Below are 23641 nucleotides of genomic sequence, written 5' to 3'. Positions count from 1 at the left end.
CTCTAATTCTGTGGTTGAGGTAAACCTGCATCCTCAGCCATGTGTTTCTTCTTATTTTTAAAATGCTCTGAGTCAATTATAAAGGAAGATGAACTATTCAACTAAGTCATCTGTTCATTAAAAACATATGCCCAAGTAGGCCTTTAAAAATCTTGGTACTGATCTTTTTCATTTTCTTCAAGCATTACACAAAGGCGTTCCTGGAGATTAACTCAGAACTGGCAAAATGTGCTCTCTTGATGACAAATGTCTTGAAAGCAGAAATTCGTTAGAATCGCCACGTAATGACGAAGACGTTGTAGTACCCTTAAAAACATTTCAGTATGACATTTAATATTTTAATACATTTGTTTACATAGTAAACGTAGATGGCAGAGGACAACTCCCTAGAGTTGGGGTTTTCTCCTTAAACTCTGTGGGTTCCAGAGCTCCAGCTCAGGCACTTAGGTTTGGTGGTACTCACCTTTATGCTCTGAGCCATCTTGACCTCCTTCAATTGACCTCTTGAGAGCGCTCTCATTTGGATTAAAAGCGAAAATATATAAAAGCATGCAACACTTCTCCCTGAGTGTATAGATTCAGAGAGAAAGGTTTCACTAAAGAATCTTTTATAGTCGATAGAAGTACTAATCGTATTTCCAACACTCTACAAGGCAGCTTGACCCAGAACAAACTTAATTGTTCAATGTATGTGTTCTGTTTTAGAGACTGGCAAAGTTCTCTGGGATTGAAACCAGGGGGTTAAGTGTATTAGTGGAAGGAATATTAGAGTTAAAAGTTAGAAGCTGTTCTCAGTTTGCTACAGTTTGTGTATTTTAAAATTGTTAACATAGTCTATGGAGTTAGAACCGTTGAGACAGTGGTGATCTCTGGGTATGCACCCTGTGAAGTGAGTTGGAGGAGTTAAGAGAGCAACAGTGAAAGAACTCAGTTGCTGAAGATGTTCTGCAGTTTCGGTATTGGCTCTTTAATATCCAAGAAAAAATAATAGTTGGACTTTATATGGAGACAGTTGGAATATGTGGGAAAAGAAGATGCTTTTTATCCAGATTGCAGTGTTGTGGAAGTGTAGCTTCGGCGGAAGCCCTGAATTTCATCCCCAGCATTGTGTGACGAAGGTTTGCTGGTTGACAACGTGTAGTGTCTGTAAACCCAGCACTCAGGAAGTAGAAGTAGGAGGATCAATTCAAGGTTGGGTTAGAGAGATGGTAATCATTAAAGCTTAAGCAGGAAAACGGTAGTTTAGATGCCCAGCAACTGTGTAAAAGCTGGGAGCTGAGGCACACTCCTGTAATTCTGACACTAGGGAAGCAGAGGCAAGGAGAATCTCTGGGGCTTGCTGGCCAGCCAGTCTAGCCAAATTAACAGGCTCCAGGTTCAGTGAGAGATCCTGCCTCAAAAAATAATGTGGAAAGCAATCAAAGATGCTGACAGTGGCCATACATACATTATACACATGCATCTGTGTGCATGTTTACACAAACACACCCACCACCACACACAAAAAAGTTTATGCTACATGGTGAGTTCTAGGCCAGCCTGAGATACATTAGACTCTTAATTTTTTTTTTTTTTAAAAATTACCATCCTAATGCCCTTCTTCCTCCATAGAAGTTACTGGGAAAAGTGTTTGGTAGTTTATGAAGTTGGTTGAGATGATAGTTGGGGTATTTGAAAAGGATTATTTTTTTTTTAACTATGAGATTTTTCTTTAGCTTATTAGTAGTTAATTTTTCCTTCCTTCCTTTCTTTCATTCTTTTTTTTTGAGATGGGGGTCTCTCCCAGGTTGGCTTCAAATTCACTGTGTAGTTCAGAATGTCCTTGAACTTGAAAGGATCCCCTTGTGTACTATACTGTTTTTGTTTTGCTTTGTTTTGGCAAGCAGGCTACTGAGTTGCATCCCCAGCCCCCAAACTCCCATTTTAAAGGTTTTTTTTTTAAATACACAGTTTATTTTTATTCTGTATTCACTGGTGTCTTGCCTGCATGTATATCTGTGTAAGGGTATCAGAAGCCCTGATACTGCAATTACAGACAGGTGTGAGCTGCCATGTGGGTGGTGGGAATAGAGCCTGAATCTTTTGGAATACCAACCAGTGCTCTTAACTACTGAGCCATCTCTCAACCCCCTTAAAAGTTTATTTTTAATTATGTGTTTGTAGGTATGTACAGGTGTGTAGGGTGTCTGCAGAGGACAGAAGCATTGACCCCCGGAACTGGAGTTACAGGTGCTTGTGAGCCACCTGATGTGGGAATGAAACCAACACCCAGGCCCTTTTAGTGTTTTCTTTCCAAACTGGCTCTTGAGTAGACACACACTCTTTCCATCCTTCCTGTCTCAGCCTCCCAAGTAGCTCAGATTACAGGCCTGCTAGACCACTTCCGGCTTTCGTTACAAACATTAATTTCGGTCTGAAAAGGGAATAGTTAATGACATGAGTCATTTCAGTCATTGTAAGATTAAAGCAGTATCAGCACACATACATAAGGATACTGGAGTAGCATCATTTGGGTAGAGCTTCCTTTACATTTGCAGGGGGTTGCTCCAGCACTGTTGCTAACAACATGTATTTGTTAGTCCCCTGTGTCATGTACAGGGCACATTTGGAGAGTTAGTTGTAGAACTAGATGCAGCTTCACACTTTGTAATACATGTCCTTTTCAGATGAAAAGGTAAAAGCTTGCCCATGACTTAGAATTGTCTGCCTTGCTGATTTGTCTAGAAGCTTCTTGCTGTGAGATGCTAATTTGTTCTTTATCTGGGAGTAGTTGTGTGATGCAGAAGGAAAGATACCTGGAACTAGAACTGAGAAGGTCTGGATTTAAGTTCTTCATCACTTTTTGGTTTTGTTCTTGTTTTGACAAATCATGTAACAGTCAGAACTTTACATTCTTTATCTACAAAGAGTCATCTCCTGGGGCTGTAGGCTGCCTACTTCCCATGTGTGAGGCCTGACCAGTCAGTGCCGTCGCCATCACCACCGAATAATGATAATGATTTTCTTGTATAAGTTAAAATGAGAGCACTATAGCAAAAACACTGTATACTGGGAACCTTTATACAGATAAAGTGTTGCTTTGAAAGAAAGTGTAGTTCTTGAAGTGTAACAAGATGTTTCAGTCCGTAGGTTTTTGCTTAGCCCTGGCTTTATTATTTTCTACACCTGCTATTCTGGGGATTATAATTCCTTGTAGATACAGTTTTTCCCGATCCCCACTTAGTTCTAATCTTAGTAAAGCTGCTTATGAACACTCTAAATATTGCTTTAGCCCTCTGATTTCTCCTGGAGAATATAAAGTCGCTTCATACAGCATTTGAAAACATTCTTGTTATATGCTCATGCATGCATAATTTGCTTCCTTAGCAGACAATGGCTTTTTAAAAGCAATAGTGAAAGTATCATAGTAGTGATGTTAATTTGTCTCTGGCTGATTTTTCAGACACGGCAGTAGCAGGAAATAAATTTCCTTTATAAATTCAGTTTTGAATAGTTCATGTATTTTGGTCATCTAGTGGTTCTAAAATACATAAAAACACTGTGGTGACTTATGTCTGTAATCCCAGCACTTAGGCTGAGGTAGAAGAATCACCCCAAATTCTAAGCCAACCTAGCCACAGCTTGAATTAAAGGTCAGGCCTGGGTTAGAGTGAGATCCTGCATAAATATACAGAATATGTCCTAACTTTATATTTGTCTATATGTCTCATCTCATCTCATCTCTTTTCTTTTGAGAGAAGAGGGTCGTCTTATATAGCCCTGGCTGACCTGGAACTCACTATGTAGATCAGGTAGGCCTTGAACTCACAGAGATCCATCTATCTCTACCTCTCTAGTATTGTGTTGTATTTGTTTTTTAGGTAAAGTTTAATTTTTTCTAGTGTTTTCATTTGATGTTGAAAATCAATAAATGTTGCCAGCTTATCAGAGCATGTGTCACCTTGAACATAAAAAGTATTGATAATCAACAAGGTGGTGGTGGCTCATATCTTTAATCCCAGAACTCAAGAAGCAGAGGCAATCGGATCTCTAAATTCTAGGCTAGCCTGATCTTTAGAGTGAGTTTCTAGGACAGCCTTGGCTACACACACACACAAATCCTGTCTTAAACACCGCTCCCCCCACCCCAAAAGCATGGATAAAACATTTGCTGAGTGCTTTATGGGAGTCAAGGTTTAAGTGCAACATTTCAGATAATTTTCATTAGTCTACAGACAAATCCTATTCTAAGACGGCAAATTAAACTGAGGCTATGAATAGCTATGAGATTTAGATATTCACAAGCTAAATAGTAGCAGTTTTCCATGTATATCTTAGCCATTATCTCTGTTGTCTCTTTAGTTAAGAATGGTTAACTAGTTTTGAAGAGCTTTAAGGTAGTATTTATTAAATTTTGGACTTCATGAACAATGCTTGAGGGCCAGCTGTTCCACCAGCTGGGTGGCCAAAAAGGAAAATGAAAATAAGTATTATATAAGAACCCTGGAAGAAGCCACTAGGGTTTTTGTTTCGTTGTTGTGAGATACATGTGTGGGTTGTTCTCCATTTCCCCCAAGACCTGTCAATGCTGGAGACAGATCTCAGGACCCTGAGAGACATTCTAGTCATTGTCTTTACATACTTTGTCATGCACTGTATCTGTGAGCCGCATCTCTAGCCCAAGATGAGGACATGCCACCAAGTGTGATCTTTACTTGAATCCATAGTACCACGTGGTGGAAGGAGAGAGCTGGCTTTCAAAAGTGGTCTTCTGACCACCATGTAGATACTGTTTCCCATGGCTTAAGGAGAGAGATACACTCTGAACAAGGGGAAAAGAACACACTGGTCCCAGGCAACTTTTAGGAAGTTCTAGACCAGTGATAGAAAGTTTGAATTTGTTCAGGTTATTAGCAAATAGCATCCAGGAATAGGTTTTCTTATTTCTACTATTCAGGACATCCAGAAGCCTGCAAATTAAAAAAAATTAACTTCAGCCCCTAGAAAATTAAATTGAAACAGAAATAAGTACATAAGGTAAATTATGAAGTAAATTGTAGTGTAGATTTTAAAATATGTATTATTAAAATATGTAGTATAGTGTTTTTCAGAATTCTAAAAATATAAAAGTTGTTTTGTGTGAGACTGCTAAAGAGATGGCTCAGGGGTTAAGAGCACCTCCAGTTTGTCCAGAGGACCTGAGTTCAGTTCCCAACATCCACATCAAGTGGGTTACAACCACCTGTAATTTCAACTCCAGGTAGTCAATACCCTCTTCTGCTCTCTTTCTGCTTGTTTGCACACACTCGCTTTTGTGCGCGTTCTCTCTTGCGCGCTTTCTCTCTCTCACACACACACACACGCACACACACACACTTACAGTTTTTTCTATAGCCAGGCCCCTAACAGTTGTTCATTGTACTGAAATTGATTAAAAATATGTAATAGTTTGCCTTTCTGGTCATCAGTATGAATTTGGGCTACAATTAGAGTAGTTATCACAAATTTGGTAAATTCTTTGCCTATCTGCTTCATTGAAACAACTGTATGCCATATGTGGTTGGTCTCTTTTCTGCCTAGAATAGCTATACTGACTCAAGATTAAAAAAGAAAGGAAGAGAAAAGAAAAGAAAAAGGAAATAAAAGAGGATGCCTTAAAAGTTACAGTGGTTTGCTGGCAGGCACACACAGGCCGTTCGAGGTCAGCCTAGTTAACTAGTGAGCTCCAGGCTAGCCAAGTCTACATAGCAAGATACTGTCTCCTCCCCCAAATCAAAAAATAAAAATAAATAAGTTAGAGTGGTTTGAAGTTTATAAGGTTTGCATCTGGTTATTTTGAATTTCACACCTGTGTGAGGCAAGAAAGATTTGTCACCTGACCTCACAGGACTATGGATGGATCTAGGTTAAACTTACTGGGGTAAGCCTAGGCTGCCTTGAAATTTACTTCCGAATGAGAATTATAAACAAACCTAGAAGAATAGAGAAGAAAGAAGCATTTTTAATAGCTAAGGTAATCATTAGTAGAGGTTGTTCAGTCTTTGGAAATTCTTCCCATCTTCTAGGATTCCTAAAACATACCACATATGATAGAATATGCTGTTTAAGCTTCAGTTGGATAAGACAAAAAGTAGCGTTTTACTGGTTTTTTTTTTTTGTGTTCATGTTATGAAGGGTAAACAAAGGGTTGCTTGGTGGCCTGTGGGTTACTTATCCTGGACTTTGTCATGAAGAAAGAAGCTCTTTATGGCTTACGTCTGCCTCTGTGCTCTACAGATTGCTATTCTATAAACACATTCTTATATAGGGATTTACATACACAGGCTTATATAGGGATTGCATGACTACATATACTAAAACTATATCACCATACTCTACTTTTTAAAAATATTTATTTTTTTATTTTCTCCATGGTACCAATGTGGTGGTCAGAGAACAACTCATAGGAGTCAGTCCATGGGCATTCCAGGGGTCTTGCTCAGGCCCTCAAGCCTGGCAGCAACTGCCTTACCCCTTTCCCAGCAGGTCACCCCACTGGTCCCCTCACTGTACATTTTAAGGCTTTTAGTCTGTGTTGTTGTAGAAGGTATTTGACTCTAGCTATATGAATTTGGATTTAGGGAATATTTATATTTGTGAATTAGCCCTTAATATCCTTTGGACATTTTTTTTCTCTTTGTTCTTCTTTAGTCAAACTTTTAGGAGTTAAAATTTAAGCAAATAAAATTTACACAAATGTATGAGTTTTTACATTACTGAGTTAACTTGTACTACTGTTAACAGAAATAGGTTAGCTATTTTAACCCTTTCATGCATTCTTGTTATTAGATTTCCACATCTTTTATTTTACAAATCATTTTCCTTTAGAATCACAACATGTACAGCCCATTTAAAAGCCTCAGAAGAAACTGTAAACTGTATCATATCATTCCACTTCTAGTTATCAGGGTGATAACTCTAGTTGTTGTTGTTGGTTGTTGGAGTGTAGCTTAGATAAATGTACTTACTATGTAGCCCAGGCTGGCCCAAACTTATGACAATATTCATGCCCTAAGGTCCTGAAATTATGGGTGTGAGCCTCTATGCTGAGCTACTGCCTATAGTGTTTTTGTTTGGTTGGTTGCTTTGTTATTTGAGACAGCGTTTTTCTGTATAGCTCTGGCTGAAACTCACTCTGTAGATCATGCTGACCCTGAACTCAGATCAGCCTGCCTTTGCCATCCGAGAGCTGGGATTAAAGGTGAGTACCACCACTGCCCAGGGCTTACTGCTTCCTTTAACATTGCTCTTCTAAGTCTACTGACAGTATCCATTCTGTCTTAGTCAGGGTTTTTATTCCTGCTCAAAACATCATGACCAAGAAGCAAATTGGGGAGGAAAGAGTTTATTCAGCTTACACTTTGACATTGCTGTTCATCACCAAAGGAAGTCAGGACAGGAACTCACACAGGGCAGGAACTTGGAGGCAGGAGTGGATGCAGAGGCCATGGAGGGATGCTGCTTACTGGCATGCTTCCCCTGGCTTGCTCAGCTTGCTTTCTTAAAGAACCCAGGACTACCAGCCCAGGGATGGCACCACCCACAATGGGCTAGGCCCTTCCCCCTAATCAATAATTGAGAAAATGCTTTACAGCTGGATCTCATGGAGGGATTTCCTTAAGGGAGGCTCCTTTCTCTGTGGTAACCCCAGCTTTGTCAAGTTGACACACAAAACCAGCCAGTAAACTTTCCTAACTTCATAAAGACCATGGGCAAAGGAAAAAAACATTTACCTTATTACTGGCTTATATTGGGCACATAAATGGTGGGGTTTTTAATGTATGTTTTTTAATATTTTAAAGCTATTTTTGCAATTTCATAAATGTATACAATGTATATTGATCATATCTACCCTGCCTCACTATTCATGGTGCTGGAGATTGAACAGAGAGTCTTGTGCATGCTAGGCAAGTGCCCTACTTCTGAGCCACACTCATCTCTGCTTTGTTGTGTGCCTGGGTGTCTGAGGGGTGCGGGAGGGAAGAGAGGAAAAGGAGGAGGGAAGGGTGTGTGTGTGTGTGTGTGTGTATGTGTGTTGCCACGTGTGTATGGAGGTCAAAGGAGGGTAAAGGTGGACTTAGGTGTTTCTCTTGTTGAAGCTGGAGCTTCTCTGCTGACTAGACTGGCAGTAAAAGGTTCTGTGTCTGAATTGAGAAGCATTGTGTTCTCACAGTCCAGTTGTGAAGAGAAAATCTCATCTATAATTTGTCTGCGGTCACAGAGGAGCATTTCCAACTCTTCAGGTAACTATGTGGTATGACAGCATATCTCCCATCTTGAATGAGGGGAGGGTCTGCCATTTCCGTCAGTTCTGGGTCAGATATCATTGGAGGGATGGGATCAGGTGCTCTTGTATCTTTGACACTATGTGATACTGGCAGTGGAGTCCGTGGGGAGGCAATATCATGGACCTCTGGGGAAACTAAGGGGGTGCTTTCTTGGTGTCTTCAGGCTTAACAGTCTTTGCAGGAAGTTACAGGTCTTACATCAGGACTGGGCAAAGCTTATGACCAGAAGAATTCTCTAACCCCCTCCCATTATCTACCACTTTTAAAAGTACACTTGTTAACATCCAAGCTAAAGTATATACTTAAATTTTTTTTTTACGTTTTTACTTACTATGTGTGTACATGATGTGTGTGTGTGTGCGTGTCCCAAAGACAAGCCTATGAAGTCAGCTTATTCTTCCTATCTTTACCCCTAGGGTTCTAAGACAGATGTTGGACCTTCAAGGCCAAGTTCTTTACCCACTGACTCATCTTGCTGGCCCAAATGTGTGTTTACTTTTAAAGTGACAATGACTTAAAAATGTATTTCTTTTTATTTTATGTACATTGGTGTTTTGCCTACATGTATGTCTGAATGAGAGTGTTAGATCTTTTGGAACTGGGGTTATAGACAGTTGTGAGCCACCATGTGGGTACTAGGAATTGAACCCAGGTCCTTTGGAAGAGCAGCCAATGCTCTTGACTGCTAAGCCATCTCTCCAGCTCTGTGCCATTGAGTTTTTAAAGGAATAAATTGTGAACAATATTTATAATGTCATTAGGATAATTGATAAGTAGTATGATATGTTAAAAAAGATAGGCTATAATAATGTGCTTTGGTAGGGGATAGGAGAGAAGACAATCAAACAATCTGTTTTTTTTTTTTAACATTAAAAAAAAAAAACTAGCCTGTAGAGATTTTTGTTGTTGTTGTTGTTGTTTTGGGTTTTTTTTGTTTTTCTAGACAGGGTTTCTCTGTATAGTTCTGGCTGTCCTGGAACTTACTTTGTAGACCAGGCTGGCCTTGAACCCAGGCCTGTGGAGATTGTTAAGAGCACTTGTTCTTGCAGAGAACCTGGTTTTAGTTCCTGGTTCTCACATGGCTGCTAGCCACTATATATAATTACAGTTCTTCAGATTTGATGCCTTCTTCTGGCCTTTCCACAAATGTGGTACATTCACATAACTGCAAGGAAGACAGCCACACACACAAATACTCTTAGAGCTGGGCATGGTGGTGCACACCTTTAATCCTAGTACTCAGAAGGCTGAAGCCGGTAGATATCTTGTGAATTCATGTGCAGCCTGGTCTACACAGTAAGTTCTAGATCAGCTAGGACTATACAGTGAGATTTTGCCCCAAATGAATGAATGAAGGATATCTATCTATCTATCTATCTATCTATCTATCTATATATATATTTTTTTTTTTTTAAATGAAATCTCAGGGCTGGAGAGATAGCTCAGCAGTTAAGAGCACTTCCAGAGGTCCCTGGTTCAGTTCCCAGCACACACACATGGCAGCTCACAACTGTCTAGGGGATCCAACAATCTCTCTTAACCAGACGTAATGCATATTAAAAAAATAAATTGTTTAGAAAAATTGAAATCTCTTAAGTGATTTAAGTGGTACAGAAAATAGCATAATAAATGTAAGGTTGAGCATTTCAAATTCAGCTGAAGCTCTGTATGTACTTCCTAGGTGTAATTTTACTTCTATCTCTGCATGTATTTTTCCAGTAGTGGCTTGTCTTTTTCTCTGACTTCCTGGGAGTCTCTTTTTTAAAGTGTATCCCCAGTGTATCCCCAATTTCTGTGATAATTCTTCACTTTTCCCCTATTGACTCTGTTGTACATTGTATATAGCAGCTAACAATATCTGGCTAGGGAATGTGTTAAGATTGCAAACATGACCTAGAAATTTACTTTGAGGGACTGGTGAGATGGCTCAGCGGTTAAGAGCAGTGACTGCTCTTCTAGAGGTCATGAGTTCAAATCCCAGCAACCACATGGTGGCTCACAACCATCTGCAATGAGATCTGATGCCCTCATATGGGTGTCTGAAGACAGCGACAGTGTACTTACATATAATAAATAAATAAATAAATAAATAAGTAAATAAATAAATAAATCTTTTTAAAAAAAGAAATTTACTTTGAAAAATTGTTTTTATTTTGAGCCATTCTCGCTATGTAGCCATGCCTGGATGTCGTGGGACTTGTTGTGTATACAGGCTGGGCTCAAACTCAAGAGATTACCTGCCTGTCTCCAGAGTACTGGGATTTACTTTGAAATTTAATGAAAGTTTTACTTGCGCTCTGTTGTGTATACAGAGGAGATGTGATAAAGTTAGACTGAGAGCCTCCTAACAAAAGGATCATTTTAAGGTTGATCTGGTAGTATTGTGTAGCCAGGTGTGTGAGGCAGCAGAGAATGGATGAGGCATTTGGAGTGATTTTCCCTCCTTGTGACTCTGTGTTACTGATACTTTACTTTACCTTCAGGAGCTTACTATTTTATAAAAGGAGAAAGGATGAGAGTTGTTTTTAGGATTTGGAGGTTGTGACTGACCTCTTCTGGAATCTAAGCCTTTTCCACTGTCAGTGGAAAAGTTACTGGAGTTGATACTAGATACTTTGAGCCTTGGTGATTTTGCTTTACCTTCCATTGCCAAGAATGAAGGGGAAGGTAACTATTTCCTCTTGAGCTATTAAAGCCCTCTACTGGATTGTAGAGGTTTTATAATTTTAGAATCTAGGGCAAAAGGAACATAGTGAACTTAAGCTTGCTTTGGCAAGTCATCTATACACCTTTTTTTCCCATTTTATTTACTCACTTTACATCCTGATCACAGCTCCCCCACCCCCCACCCCCGCCTCGTCTTCTCTCAGTCCCACCCTCACAAACCCCCTCCTCCTAATATCCTTCCCCTTCTCAGAGTACCAACCTGGCACATCAAGTTGCAACAGGACTAAGGGCATCCTCTCCCACTGAGGCCAGACAAGGTAGCCCAGCTAGGGGAAGGGGATCCAAAGGCAGGCAACAGCTCCCCTCCAATTATTAGGGGACCCACATGAAGACCAAGCTGTACATTTGCTACATATGTGCAGGGGACCTAGGTCCAGCCCATGCATGCTCTTTGGTTGATGGTTTAGTCTCTGTGAGCCCCCGTGGGCCCAGGTTAGTTGACTTTGTAGGTCTTCTTATGGCATCCTTAACCCCTCCAGGTCCCTCAGTCCTTCTCCCCATTCTTTCATAAGACTCCTCAAGCTCTATTTAATGTTTGGCTGTAGGTCTCTGTGTTTGGATGAAGCCTCTCAGGAGAGTTATGCTAGGCTCCTGTCTGCAAGAATTGCACAGTATCATTAATAATGCCAGGGATTGGCTCTTTCCCATAGGAAGGGTCTCAGGTTGGGTCAGTCATTGCTTGCCCATCCCCTTACTCTCTGTTCCACCTTTATCCCTGTGTATCTTATAGGCAGGACAAGTTTTGGGTAGAAAGTTTTGTGTAGGGGTTGGTGTCCTCGTCCCTCCACTGGAAGCCTTGCCTGGCTACAGGAGAGAGCCACTTCAGTCTCCATATCCCAAGCTGCTAGGAGTGTCAGCTAGGGTTACCCCCATAGACTCCTGGGAGCCTTCCTAGTCACAGGTCTTGTTTCATCCCAGAGATACCCACCTCCAATTTCCATTCTCTCTTCTAGCCACCCGCCCCTGCTCTCCCCATACTTGATTCCCACCCCAGTTCCCCTTCCCACCCCCTCTCCCACCCAGTTCCCTCCCTCTATCCACCTGCAATGTCTATTTTATTTCTTCTTCTGATGAGATTCAAGCATCCTCCCTTGAACCCTTCTTGTTAATAGCTTCTTTGGGATTGTGGATTATAACATTTATATCCTGTACTTTATGGCTGATATCCACTTATAAGTGAGTATATATCATGCATGTCTTTCTGGATTTGGGTTACCTCACTCAGGATATTTTCCATCCATTTGCCTGCAAAGATCTCTCATGCTCATGGATCAGTAGGATTAACATAGTAAAACCAGCCAGCTTATCAAAAGCAATCTACAGATTCAATGCAATTCCCATCAAAATTTGAATACAATTCTTTATAGATCTTGAAAGAGCAATTCTCATCTTCATATGGAAAAACAAAAATCCAGACTAGCTAAAGCAGTCCTGTACAATAAAAGTACTGAAAGTATCACCATCCCTGAATTCAAGCTATACTACAGAGCAGTAATAAGAAAAACCACATGGTGTTGGCATAAAAACAGACAAGTTCATGATAGAATAAAATCAAAGACCCAGAAATAAAACTACACACCTATGGACACTTGAATTTTGACAAAAAGCCAAAACCATACAATAGAAAAAAGAAAGCATCTTCAACAAATGATGCTGGTCTAATTGGATATCTGTATGCAGAAGAATGCAATAGAACCATATTTATTACCTTGCACAAAAATCAGGTCCAAGTGGATCAGAGATCTCAACATAAAACCGGACACACTAAATCTAATAGAAGAGAAAGTGTGGAACTGCCTTGAACACATTGGCAGAAGAGACAACTTCCTGAACAGAACACCAGTAGCTCAGACACTAAGGTCAACAATTAATAACTGGGACCTCATGAAAGTGGAAAGCTTCTGTAATGCAAAAGACACCATCATTAGGACAAAACAGCAGCTTACAGAATGGGGAGAGATCTTCTCCAACCCTATATCCAATAGAGCACTAATATCCAAAATATATAAAGAACTCAGGAGATTAGACACAAACAACTTCAATTAAAAAATGGGGTACAGAGCTAAACAGAGAATTCTCAACAGAGGAACCTCTAACGACTGAGAAGCATTTAAAGAAATGTTCAGCACCTTTAGTCATTAGAGAAATGCAAATCAAGACAACTCAGATTCCATCTTATACCTGTCAAAATGGCTAAGATCAAAAACTTAATTGACAGCACATGCTGGCAAAGATGTGGAGAAAGGGGAACACTCCTCCATTGCTTGTGGGAGTGCAAACTTGTACAACCACTTTGAAAATCAATTTATCAGTTTCTCAGAAAACTGGGAATAGTTCTACCTGGAAATCCAGCTATACCACTCCTGGGCATATACCCAAAAGATGTTCCACCATCCCACAAGGATACTTGCTCAACTATGTTCATAGCAGCTTTATTCATAATACCCAGAAACTGGAAACAATCTAAATGCCCCTCAGCTGAAGAATAGATAAAGAAAATGTGATACATCTACACAATAGAGTACTGCTCAGCAGTACTTAAAAAAGAAAGACATCATGAAATTTGCAAGAAGTAATTATTTTTTTATTTTTAGACAGGATTTCTCCATGTAACAGCCTTGGCTGTCCTTGAACTGCCACCATGCCTGGCCTCTGGCATTTCTAGGAGATGCACTCTCAGAGCAAACTTCCCATTCCTTTGGGCCTGAGTCTTTGCTCTTCTACTGTGATCTAAGAGCCTTAGGTGCAGGATTTGTGCAGTCTATCAGCTGAGATTAGGCATTACACAATCTCTTGTTCTACATTTTGAATGGTTGTGTTTTCTATAGTGGTCTTTGTCTGTTGCAAAGTTTCATTGCCAAGGGCTGAGAACTTCATTTATGAATGGCTGTATGGATAAATATTTAGATTTTAGTTAGCCATCATGCTGTTTGGTAAAGTGGCAGGTGTAACTTTTACTCCAAGATCCATGACTTCAGCAACTTTGGGTAGTTTGCTAGGTTTTCAGCACCAGATGTTTCCCTCTTGTTGAGGAGGTCTCATGTCCAAGTAGAAAGCTATTGGTTTCTACCAAGGTATGCATGTCACTACCGCACCCCTATAGTTATCATACCATGCTGGTTCTTGTGATGCAGAGGCATCAGAGTAGGGTAGGAATAATAATTGCCTCCCTCCCTTGACATGGGACCTTCTAGTACCATGAGAAGTAGTCCTCTGGGACAAGACTTTCAGATCAGATGCAGCTTAGGTCCCTTGGGTCCTGTGTCCAAAGAGTGTAATATTTTCAGCAAAAGGAACTTACCTCCAAAGAGCAGATGAAAAATTTTCCAATTAAACTATATATGTATACATAGAAAGATTTTATCTTTAATTGTATATGTTTTGTCAGAGTGGAGACATGCACATGAGTATAGGTCCCCACAGAAGCCGGGGGCATTGGATCACCCTAAAACTGAAATTTTACATGATTTTGAATGGCCTGGCATGGATGGATACTGGAAATCAACTTGGATTTTCTGGAAGAATGGTGTATGCTCTTAACCACTGAGCCTCTTCTCTGGCCTCTTGTTTAATTATTTTTACTAAATAGATTTAAATACAGTGGATAAATGCTAGTTGCTTCTTTAAATAATTTTAATTAATTTTAAAAACTTCGTTACTGGAACCTGAAGCATAGCTGTCACTGAGTTTACTGTTTTCTTCACTCCCTGCACTCTGGTCATTATAATTTTATCTTTTTGTTGAATGACTATTCCTCTGCTAATGGTTTTCTTTGCTGTGCAGGCTTTAATATTATGCAATCTCATTTATCAGTTAGTTATTACTTGAGATATTTTCCTCAGATTTTGTGTATGCCATTATCTTTTTGAGTTTTTTTGTTTTGTTTTGTTTTGTTTTTTGTAAGACAAAGTCTCACTACGCAGTCTCAGCTGGACTGGAACTGCTGGTCTTTGAGAAATCCCTGCCTGTCTCGTCTTCCTGAGTGTTGCTAGGATTAAAGGATGCACCACTGTGCCTGGCCGGTGCCTTTATCTTGATGTATTTCCCTAACAGTTTCAAGTCTTACATGTGGTCTTCAGCTCATCTGGAACTGGTACATGTAGGGTGACATTCTGGGGACCATTTGTCGAAGAGGCTGTTTGTTTTTGTCACACAATCCCAGTGTGTCTTTTTGACATCCTTGTTGAAAACCAAGCGCCTGTATGTGCTTGGGCTTGTTCGTCTTCTGTTACATAGTGTCCATGCCTGGTTTTGTGCATTACTTACTGTTTATACACTTATGACTAGTGTGTCTGAGGTCAGCAAATGTGGTATGTCCAGCACTGCTCCATCATTGCTCTTGCTACTTAAAGCTGGTTGATTGGCTTTTCAGTGTCTTTCTACCAGTTTCTTTAAGACTTTTTGGATTTTGTCAAAAGCTTTTTCTGTATCTACCCATGTGATTTCCATCCTTGAAATCTATATGATGTATCAACATTACTGATTTTTGTATGCTAAATCTGGATCTCTGGAATTATGTTCACTTTATCATTGTGAATGCTATTTTTTCGTTTAAGTTGTTGACACTGAAGAGATGGATAGTGGTTTAAAACTTGTTGCTCTTGTAGATGATTCAGGCTCGGTGTCTAGCACTCATTTTCTAGCTCCCAACCACCCAGAACTTCAGTTCCAGGGGATTTGACACTCTCTTCTCCCCTCAGCAGCTACCAGTCATGTACGTGGTTTACAGACACACATGCTGGCAAAATACTCATGTAAATCTAAAAAAAAAAAAAAAGTTATATGTTTCTCTGTGTGTACACAAGTATTCATGAGCAACAGCACATTTTAAGGAAGATTAACTATTTTTTCTTGGTTTTTAGGTTTTTAAGACAGGGTTTCTCTATGTAAGCCCTAGCTGTCTTTGTCTACCATCCTGGCCTCAAACTCAAAGAGATCTCTCTGCGTCCCAAGTGATAGAATTAAAGGCATGGGCCAGCACTTGAGGCTTTTTAGACTAACTCTTGGGTATGGTTCTCTCCTACCCACAATCCAGGGATTGAAGTCACTTCATCAAGGCTGTACTCAAGGATGACAGTCTTTTTTTTATTGAAATTGGTTTGCAAAGTTTTTTTGGTTTTGCACATTTTTTTTCATCAGAGAGATTGGGCCATAATTGTTTGTTTGTATTGTTTGTATTGTATGTATGTATGTATGTATGTATGTATACTGTCTTCATCTGGTTTAGGTAGCATGATAATACTGACTTTGTAGAAAGAGTTTGGTGGTGTTGCTTCATTTTCTGTTCTATGGGAAAGCTGGAAAGCATTGGTGTTCTTTGAAGATCTGTTGAAATCTTCCACTGAATCCTGAGCTCAAGTTTTTTTTCCCCTAAAATTATATGTATATGTTTGTTTATGTACACTCAAGTGCCTATGGAGGTCAGAGGTGTTGAATCTCCTGAAGCTGGAGGTACAGGAAAGTTTTGAGCTACACAACGTGGGTGCTAGGAACTGAACTTAAATTTTCCTCTGTAAGAACAGTACATGTATGGCATGGCCTGGTGCAAGCCTTTGATCACAGCAGGCAAGCAAATATCTGAATTAGAAGCCAGTCTGGTCTACAAAGTGAGTTCTGGAGTCTGTTAAACAGAGAAACCCTGTCTCAAAAAGCAAAAACAAAAACAACAAAACAGTATGTGTGCTTAACCTCTGACTCATCTAACATCTGTGAAAGAATTTTTAAAAAAAATTACAAGTGGTAGTGCTACATGTCTTTAATCCCACCACTCGGGAGGCAGAGGCAAGTGGATCTGTTAGTTTGAGGCCAGCCTGGTCTATAGATCCAGTTCCAGGATAGCCAGGGCTGCACAAAGAAGCCTTGTGTCAAAAAAAACCTAACTCACCAAACAGAAAAAGCACACAACAACTAATGATCACTGCTTCATTCTTACTGCTTGTTACAGGTCTTTTTAAAATTGTCTCATCTTGCTTCAATTTTGGTAGGTCATGAATTTAGAAATTAACCATTTCTTTTAGAATTTCCAGTTTAGTGGAATATATATTTTTAAGGTATGATATTTAACTTTTTTGGTATCTGTTATGATGGCTTCCTCTTTAATCTCACTAAATTGTGTCTTTTTTAATGATTTTATTTTATGTGCATTGGTATTTTGCCTATGTACCTTATTAGGTTATTAGTTAGCTTTTTGTTTGTTTGTTTGTTTGTTTGTTTGGTTTCTTGTTTGTTTGTTTGTTTTTGTTGGTGGTGATTATTTTGTTTTGTTTTTGTTTTTTTGAGACAGTGTAACAGCACTAGCTGTTGGGGAACTCACTCTATAGACCATGTTAGCCTAGACTTTAGAGATCCGCCTGCCTCTGCCTCTCCTGAGTGCTAGGATTAAAGTCATGCACCACCATCACCCAACACTTTCTAGTCTTTCAATACAGGCCCATACAGCTTATATGTTCCTCTTAGGATTGCTTTTGTTGTGTCTCATTGACTTGGGTATGCTGTGTTTTCATTTTCATTCAGTTTTCATTTCATTCAATTTAATTTACAAAATTCTCCTTGATTTTTTTTTTCAGTCACCATTCATCATTTAGTAATGCTGAGTTTCCATTTGTTTGTGTATGATATAGTCTATCTTGCTATGAGGGACAGTTTTTTTTTTCTTTTTTGATCAAGTGTGATATACAAAATTATTTCGCTTTCATGTATTTAAGATTTTCTTGGTGTCCTAATATATGATCTCTTTTAGAGAAAGTTCTGAGGGCTGCAAAGAGATGTATATTATATAATCTTGGGTGGAGGTCAAAAGACAAAACTTGGGGGAATCACTTCCTATCTCCAAACTCAGGTTATCATGCTTATATCAGGCCAAGGAGAAAATGTTCTGTAGATGTCTCTTAAATCCTTTTGGTTTCTGATATAATTTAATCAAAACATTTTTTTTTTACTTATTTTTTTGCTGGGATGACCTGATAATTATTTCAAGCAATGTGTTGAAGTCACTTACTGTTACTGTGCGGGGTCAATCTGATTTTATAATATAATCTGATTGTTATAATGCTGGCTTATGTCTTGTAGTATTTTTTTATGGATTGGTTGCACTTGTGTTTGGTTGCATATGTGCTTAGAATTGTACTGTCTTTGTCAATGCGGAAAACACAGCTCTTACCTTAAAGGGAATAAGGTATAGTTTTATTCTGCAGCCATTTTGATTGACCATGACCCAGGAACACAGGTTTAGGGTACCCCAAATTCCATGTTCTAACATAGAAGCAATTTCATTGTTTTATAAGCTAAAGAAAGCCATAAATCCAGGCAAGTTTAAAATACATGTCAGAGAGATGTTTACAGCATGATGGGGGAAGCTTTGCTATAAGCCTTCGGTGTCATCTGGTGACATGCTTAGTTTTTTTGTTGGTGGAAGGTAGCAGTCTGTCAAATTCATAGATTTCAAAGGTTTTTAAAATCTTTTACATCACAAAATCTTATTCTGACAGAGGAACGAGTAAGGAATTGCTATTCAAGCTATCCCAGAGTAAGGTAACTAACTCATGGGTCTGCAACCTCTCCACAGCACTGCAGTCTTTGTCAGTCTTTGCCAACAGTTTCTTTCCCAGAACATTCTCTCCTATATTGATGGTTTGTTCATTAATGAGTGTAAAGTGACCTTGTTTATCTCTTGTTATTAGCTCTGGTTTGAAATCTGTATTTGTCAGATTAGAATAGTGGCACCTCTGTAGCTCCATTCACTTAGAATACATATTCAGTCTTTCACTTAAGATAGCACACTCCTTTTCTAGTGAGTCGTGTTTTTTTACAAGCAATAAATTAGGAAGATTTTGTCTTTAACCCATTCTTCTAGTCTATGATCTTAGGATTTTTATTGCTGGGACAAAAACACTGTGAGCAAAAAGCAAGTTGAGGAGGAAAGGGTTAATTTGGCTTACCCTTCCAGATCATAATCTATCATTGGAGGATGGCAGGACAGGAACTCAAGCAAGCAGGAACCTGGAGGCAGGAGCTGATACAGAGGCTATGGAGGGTACTGCTTACTGGCTTGCATCCCTTGGCTTACTCAGCCTGCTTTCTTACAGAATCCAGAGATGGCACCACCCACCATGGGCGGAGCCTGTCCCCATTGAGCACTAATTAAGAAAATTCCCTACAGCTGGATCTCATGGAGACATTTTCTCAATTGAAGGTCCTTCCTCTCTGATGACTCTAACTTGTGTGAACTTGACACACAAAGCCAGCCAGTATGCCTGCCATTTGACTGGGAGATTGAGACCATGAACTAAATCTTTTAGTTTTGTTGCCTATTAGATTTGTTTAATTTAAATTTTTTATTGTGTATATGTATATGGATGTGTACACTCATATCACACAGTGCACATGTGGAAGTCAAAATAACTTTTGGGAGTTGTTTCTCTCTACCCTGTGGGTTCTGTGAATCAATCTCAGGATGCTACTAGGCTTGGCAGCAAGCACCTTCATCTGCTGGCCTAGGCGCCCAGCCCTGGTTTCTTATTTAACCTCAATATTGCATTTCTCAGTCTTTTTCTGCCTTTTATTGGGTTATTTGTATATCTTAAACTATTCATTATAATTGTATAGTGTGCTTTTTATATCTCTTTGTGTAGTTTGCTGGTTATTCTAGTGGCTATGATTTATATTAAATCTTTATATATTAAACATTTAATATTTTTGGACTGTATTGTGATTTTCCTTATGTCTCTGCTAATGTTTTGTAAGTAAAGGACTTTAAAAAATATGTAAACTTTTCTGACACACATTTCTTTGATATAACATTAATGCCCTGGAATTGTTTTTCAAAAAATACTCATGATACTTCTTTAGGTCACTAATGACTTGATTCCATCTGCAAAAGAGATAATGTTTTGTCTACATAGTCTCACTATGATGTCTGTTATTAAGCAGCTTGGTTTTGATATGGGATTGGAAATTTTCTATTTTTCTGTGACTTGTGACTCTTAAGTCTCTAAGCATTACTGATAGCCAGCTCTGAGGAAGCTCTTGATTTTAAATGCTTCTGTTGATATGATAGTACCTAAGCAGTTGAATGGCCCCAAGACACACTCTGATTCTTATGTGTAATGCTGAAACACTCATGGAAAGTTTCTTATTTCCCTCAACTTTGTTTCATCTTCTAAAAAATGAAAGATTTGAACTGTGAACTAATTTTTTGTTGTTGTTTGGTTTGATATGGTTGAGTTGCAGAACCTAATATATGCTAGGCTGTAACTGTAACCTAGATCCCCAGCCACTTTTACTGGCATTTAATAAAAAAACTCATTTGTGTGCATGCTTACATGCATGCTTGCATGTGAGGGGCTGGCTGGTGGTGTGTTTGTGTACATGTGTGTCCATGTGTACTGCAGTATGCATGTACAGTCCTGAGGGCAGCTTGTGCAGTAGCTCACTACACCACATATGGGTTCCTGGGATTGTCAGGAACCTTGACTGCCCATGCCTATACCTGCTGAGCCATCCAACCAGTCCTAATGACATATGTTTTGTTTGTTTAATATTCCACTTTAATTATCTCTTCAAAAAAAAAAGATCAATTTATTTACTTTGTTTATATGAGTATGCTATAGCTGTCTTCAGACACACCAGAAGAGGGCATTGGATCCCATTACAGATGGTTGTGAGCCACCACGTGGTTGCTGGGAATTGAACTAAGGACCTCTAGAAGAACAGTCAGTGCTCTTAACCGCTGAGCTATCTCTCCAGCCCTAGTATGTTCTTTTAGTTTCTGTTTTTTATACTATAGTTTGTATGATGATTTACTCTAGTGATTGTAATTTACATTGATTGGGCCAGGAACCAGCTATATTTTAATTGGGTCTATACAGATCCATTTACGATATTTTTGTTAGTTCAATTCATTGAAGGCATTTTTACCCATCCCTCCTTATCAAAACCAAATAAATAATTAATTGAAGGTATTTTTACCCCTTTACTCTTTATCAAAACCAAATAAAATTTCAAGCACCAATATGACAGACAATTGGGAGAATTTAGCAGACTACTAATACTACCAAAGTGTTTGGAGTTTTGTAGTTCACATTGGCACTGAAATGGCAGATTACTTAAGACTTGTGATACTCAATGGAAATTTATTGCATGATAGAGTTGAAAGTTAGTTTGTCAGTCATTGAATTTCTCAATCTGTTGTGTAATGTTCTTCTTGGCCAGGAACATTAATCTAGGTCAGTGCTGTATAGTGAAGCTTTTCCAGAAGAATGTAAAAGTATACCTATATTGTTTATATAATGGCTACTGTAACTTTTGTCTAATTTTTATTTATTTAAATAGCTACGTGTTGCCATTAGATCGTCAGCGAACTAAACAGTTTAGACTCACAGCTTCCTCTTTTATATGTGAAACTTCCTGAGAATTTTTGCTGCATTTCTCAAGTCCAAGTGTGTTATAAGCATAAGCTTCTGAGAAGGCCCTTGTTGAACATAGCTTTCAGAGTAGGGGAGAAAGAAAACTATGTGTAAAGTGTTTGTTGTAGCCCAGCACCGGTACATGAGCAAGCAGCTTCCTAAAGTCACAAGATGACTGAGCACAGGGAAGGAAGGAAACTACTCAGAGATGTTACGTAATGGGTTGTTTGAGTCCAAGGAGAAGCCTGTTGGAAGCTCCCACCTCTGGATCCACGTTGGAGTGAGAATCCTTTACCACTACTATCCTCAGTTGCTGCTGTGGATTTGTAGAAAGTTGTAGACAGTAGCAGTTCAGAGATGGAGAGACTGAAGTCAGTCTTTTTCCATTGACAAGCTGAGTAGACAAACGAGAACTTTAATAAAAACTCAAATTGATAAGTGAAAACATAGGTTATCTTTTCTGGAAAAAAATTAATAGAAACTGAGAAATCTAATTGTATTGTGACACATAAACATTAAATTGTATTGTACGCATATACAAATAACACTTGTATATCTGTTCTTACAGATCCAGGATGAGAAGACTGATAAAAGAAGCAGCTAGCTGAACAGCTATAAAATGCCCAAATCTGGGTTCACAAAACCAGTTCAGAGTGAAAATTCTGACAGTGACAGCAGTATGGTGGAGAGACCATATGGAAGAAAGGTACCACACAAAAGACTCCTAACAATATTCTTAGTAATTACTAAAACAGTGTAACCTAGGTATCAGATGTGTGTAAATACACCTGTGAATGTTGGTGCCCTGGAGTCTAGGAATGGCAGTCCTAGGTCTCCTAGAGCTGAAGGTACAGGCAGTTAGGAGCCAAACCCGGGTTTTCTCCAAGAGTAAGTAGTGCCTGCTCTTAACAGCTAATTAGAGTTTTTCTAATAATGGACTGACTACCTTTGCATTGTCTGGGTAAGCAATGTTTTGTTAATTTAAAAGAATATTTAATTTTTTATTTATGTGAATGTATGCATTTTTGTCTATGTGTGGAGATGTCCTTGGAGGCTAGAAATGGGTGTTAGATAGCCTGGAGCTGGAATTACAGGCAGTTGCAAGTTGCCACATGTGAGTTTAAGAAATTAAATTAGGGTCTTCTGGAAAAGCTATAGTGCATGCTTGGAACTGCTGAGCTGTCTGTCTCTCCAGCCCCAGAATGCTTTGTTTTGTTTTGTTTTGTTTTGTTTTGTTTTGTTTTGTTTTGTTTTTCAGGACAAGGTTTTTCTGTCCTGGAACTTGCTCTGTAGATCAGAGCCTAGAATTCAGAGATCTCCCTACCTCTGCCTCCCAAGGGCTGGAATCAAAGGCAAACACCACATGTGTTTTTTTGTTTGTTTGTTTTGTTTTGTTTTTAAGATTTATTTATTTTATGTATATGAGTACACTGTCTTCAGACACACCAAAAGAGGGCATTGGAACCCATTACAGATGGTTGTGTGCCATCATGTGGTTGCTAGGAATTGAACTCAGGACCCCTGGAAGAGCAGACAGTGCTCTTAACCACTGAGCCATCTCTCCAGACCTCCCATCCCAGAATGTTATTTTCTAATGACATTAAATTTGATTTGAAAAATTTAAGATTTTTATATTTTCTCAATCTATAATTTTCTGTCTTGAGCTTTTCAAATATCAAATTTATTTTAGACCTGTAAAATGTGTTGGATGGATCCTCGTTTTATTTTTATGTTGTTATATTGTTTATATAGAATAGGAAATACCTGTTCCTTGAATTTTCTTGAGAAGATTCTTATAAAAATCATGTGAAGGGTGCCATCTTTTCTTTTGTTGTTGTTTAGAACATTTCTAAGTATGCATGGTTGTCACTGTGTGGAGGTCAGAGGACAACTTGTGGATCACTTCTCTCCTTCTGCCACATATGTTCCAGTGTCACATATGGACCATCAGCCTCAGTGACAACACAGTCACCTGCTGAGACAGATCCTGAACCATAGATTTCCTGTCTTATGTGGTCAGATAGATACAGTCTGTCTCTCCTCCTCATTCTGCTTTGTCGTGGTGTTGTTGTTATGAGATAGGACCTCTGTGTTGTGTGTTGCACTGGCTGTCTTGGAGCACTGTGGACCAGGCCAGCCCTGAACTCCAATGTCCTGTCCACCTGCCTCTGCTTTCCCGAGTGCTGGGATTAGAGGTGTGTGCCA

General features: G+C 39.1%; 1 protein-coding gene across 3 annotated transcripts in view; it reads left to right on the top strand.

Moving 5' to 3' along the window:
* The window catches only part of Ankrd12 (ankyrin repeat domain 12), a 97253-nt gene that overhangs the window by 1094 nt on the left and 72518 nt on the right, over positions 1-23641 (top strand). For all 3 annotated transcript variants that reach the window (XM_028777961.1, XM_028777963.1, XM_028777962.1), the window contains exon 2: positions 22005-22142. In XM_028777961.1, coding sequence (XP_028633794.1) covers positions 22056-22142 — 87 coding nt within the window. In that variant the 5' untranslated portion in view covers positions 22005-22055. The remainder of the gene's footprint in view (positions 1-22004; positions 22143-23641) is intronic.

The sequence above is a fragment of the Grammomys surdaster genome, unplaced genomic scaffold (assembly GCF_004785775.1).
Source record: "Grammomys surdaster isolate TR1022 unplaced genomic scaffold, NIH_TR_1.0 318, whole genome shotgun sequence".
In the NCBI taxonomy this organism is placed as follows: domain Eukaryota; kingdom Metazoa; phylum Chordata; class Mammalia; order Rodentia; family Muridae; genus Grammomys; species Grammomys surdaster.
This window is presented reverse-complemented; position numbering and strand designations above follow the sequence as displayed.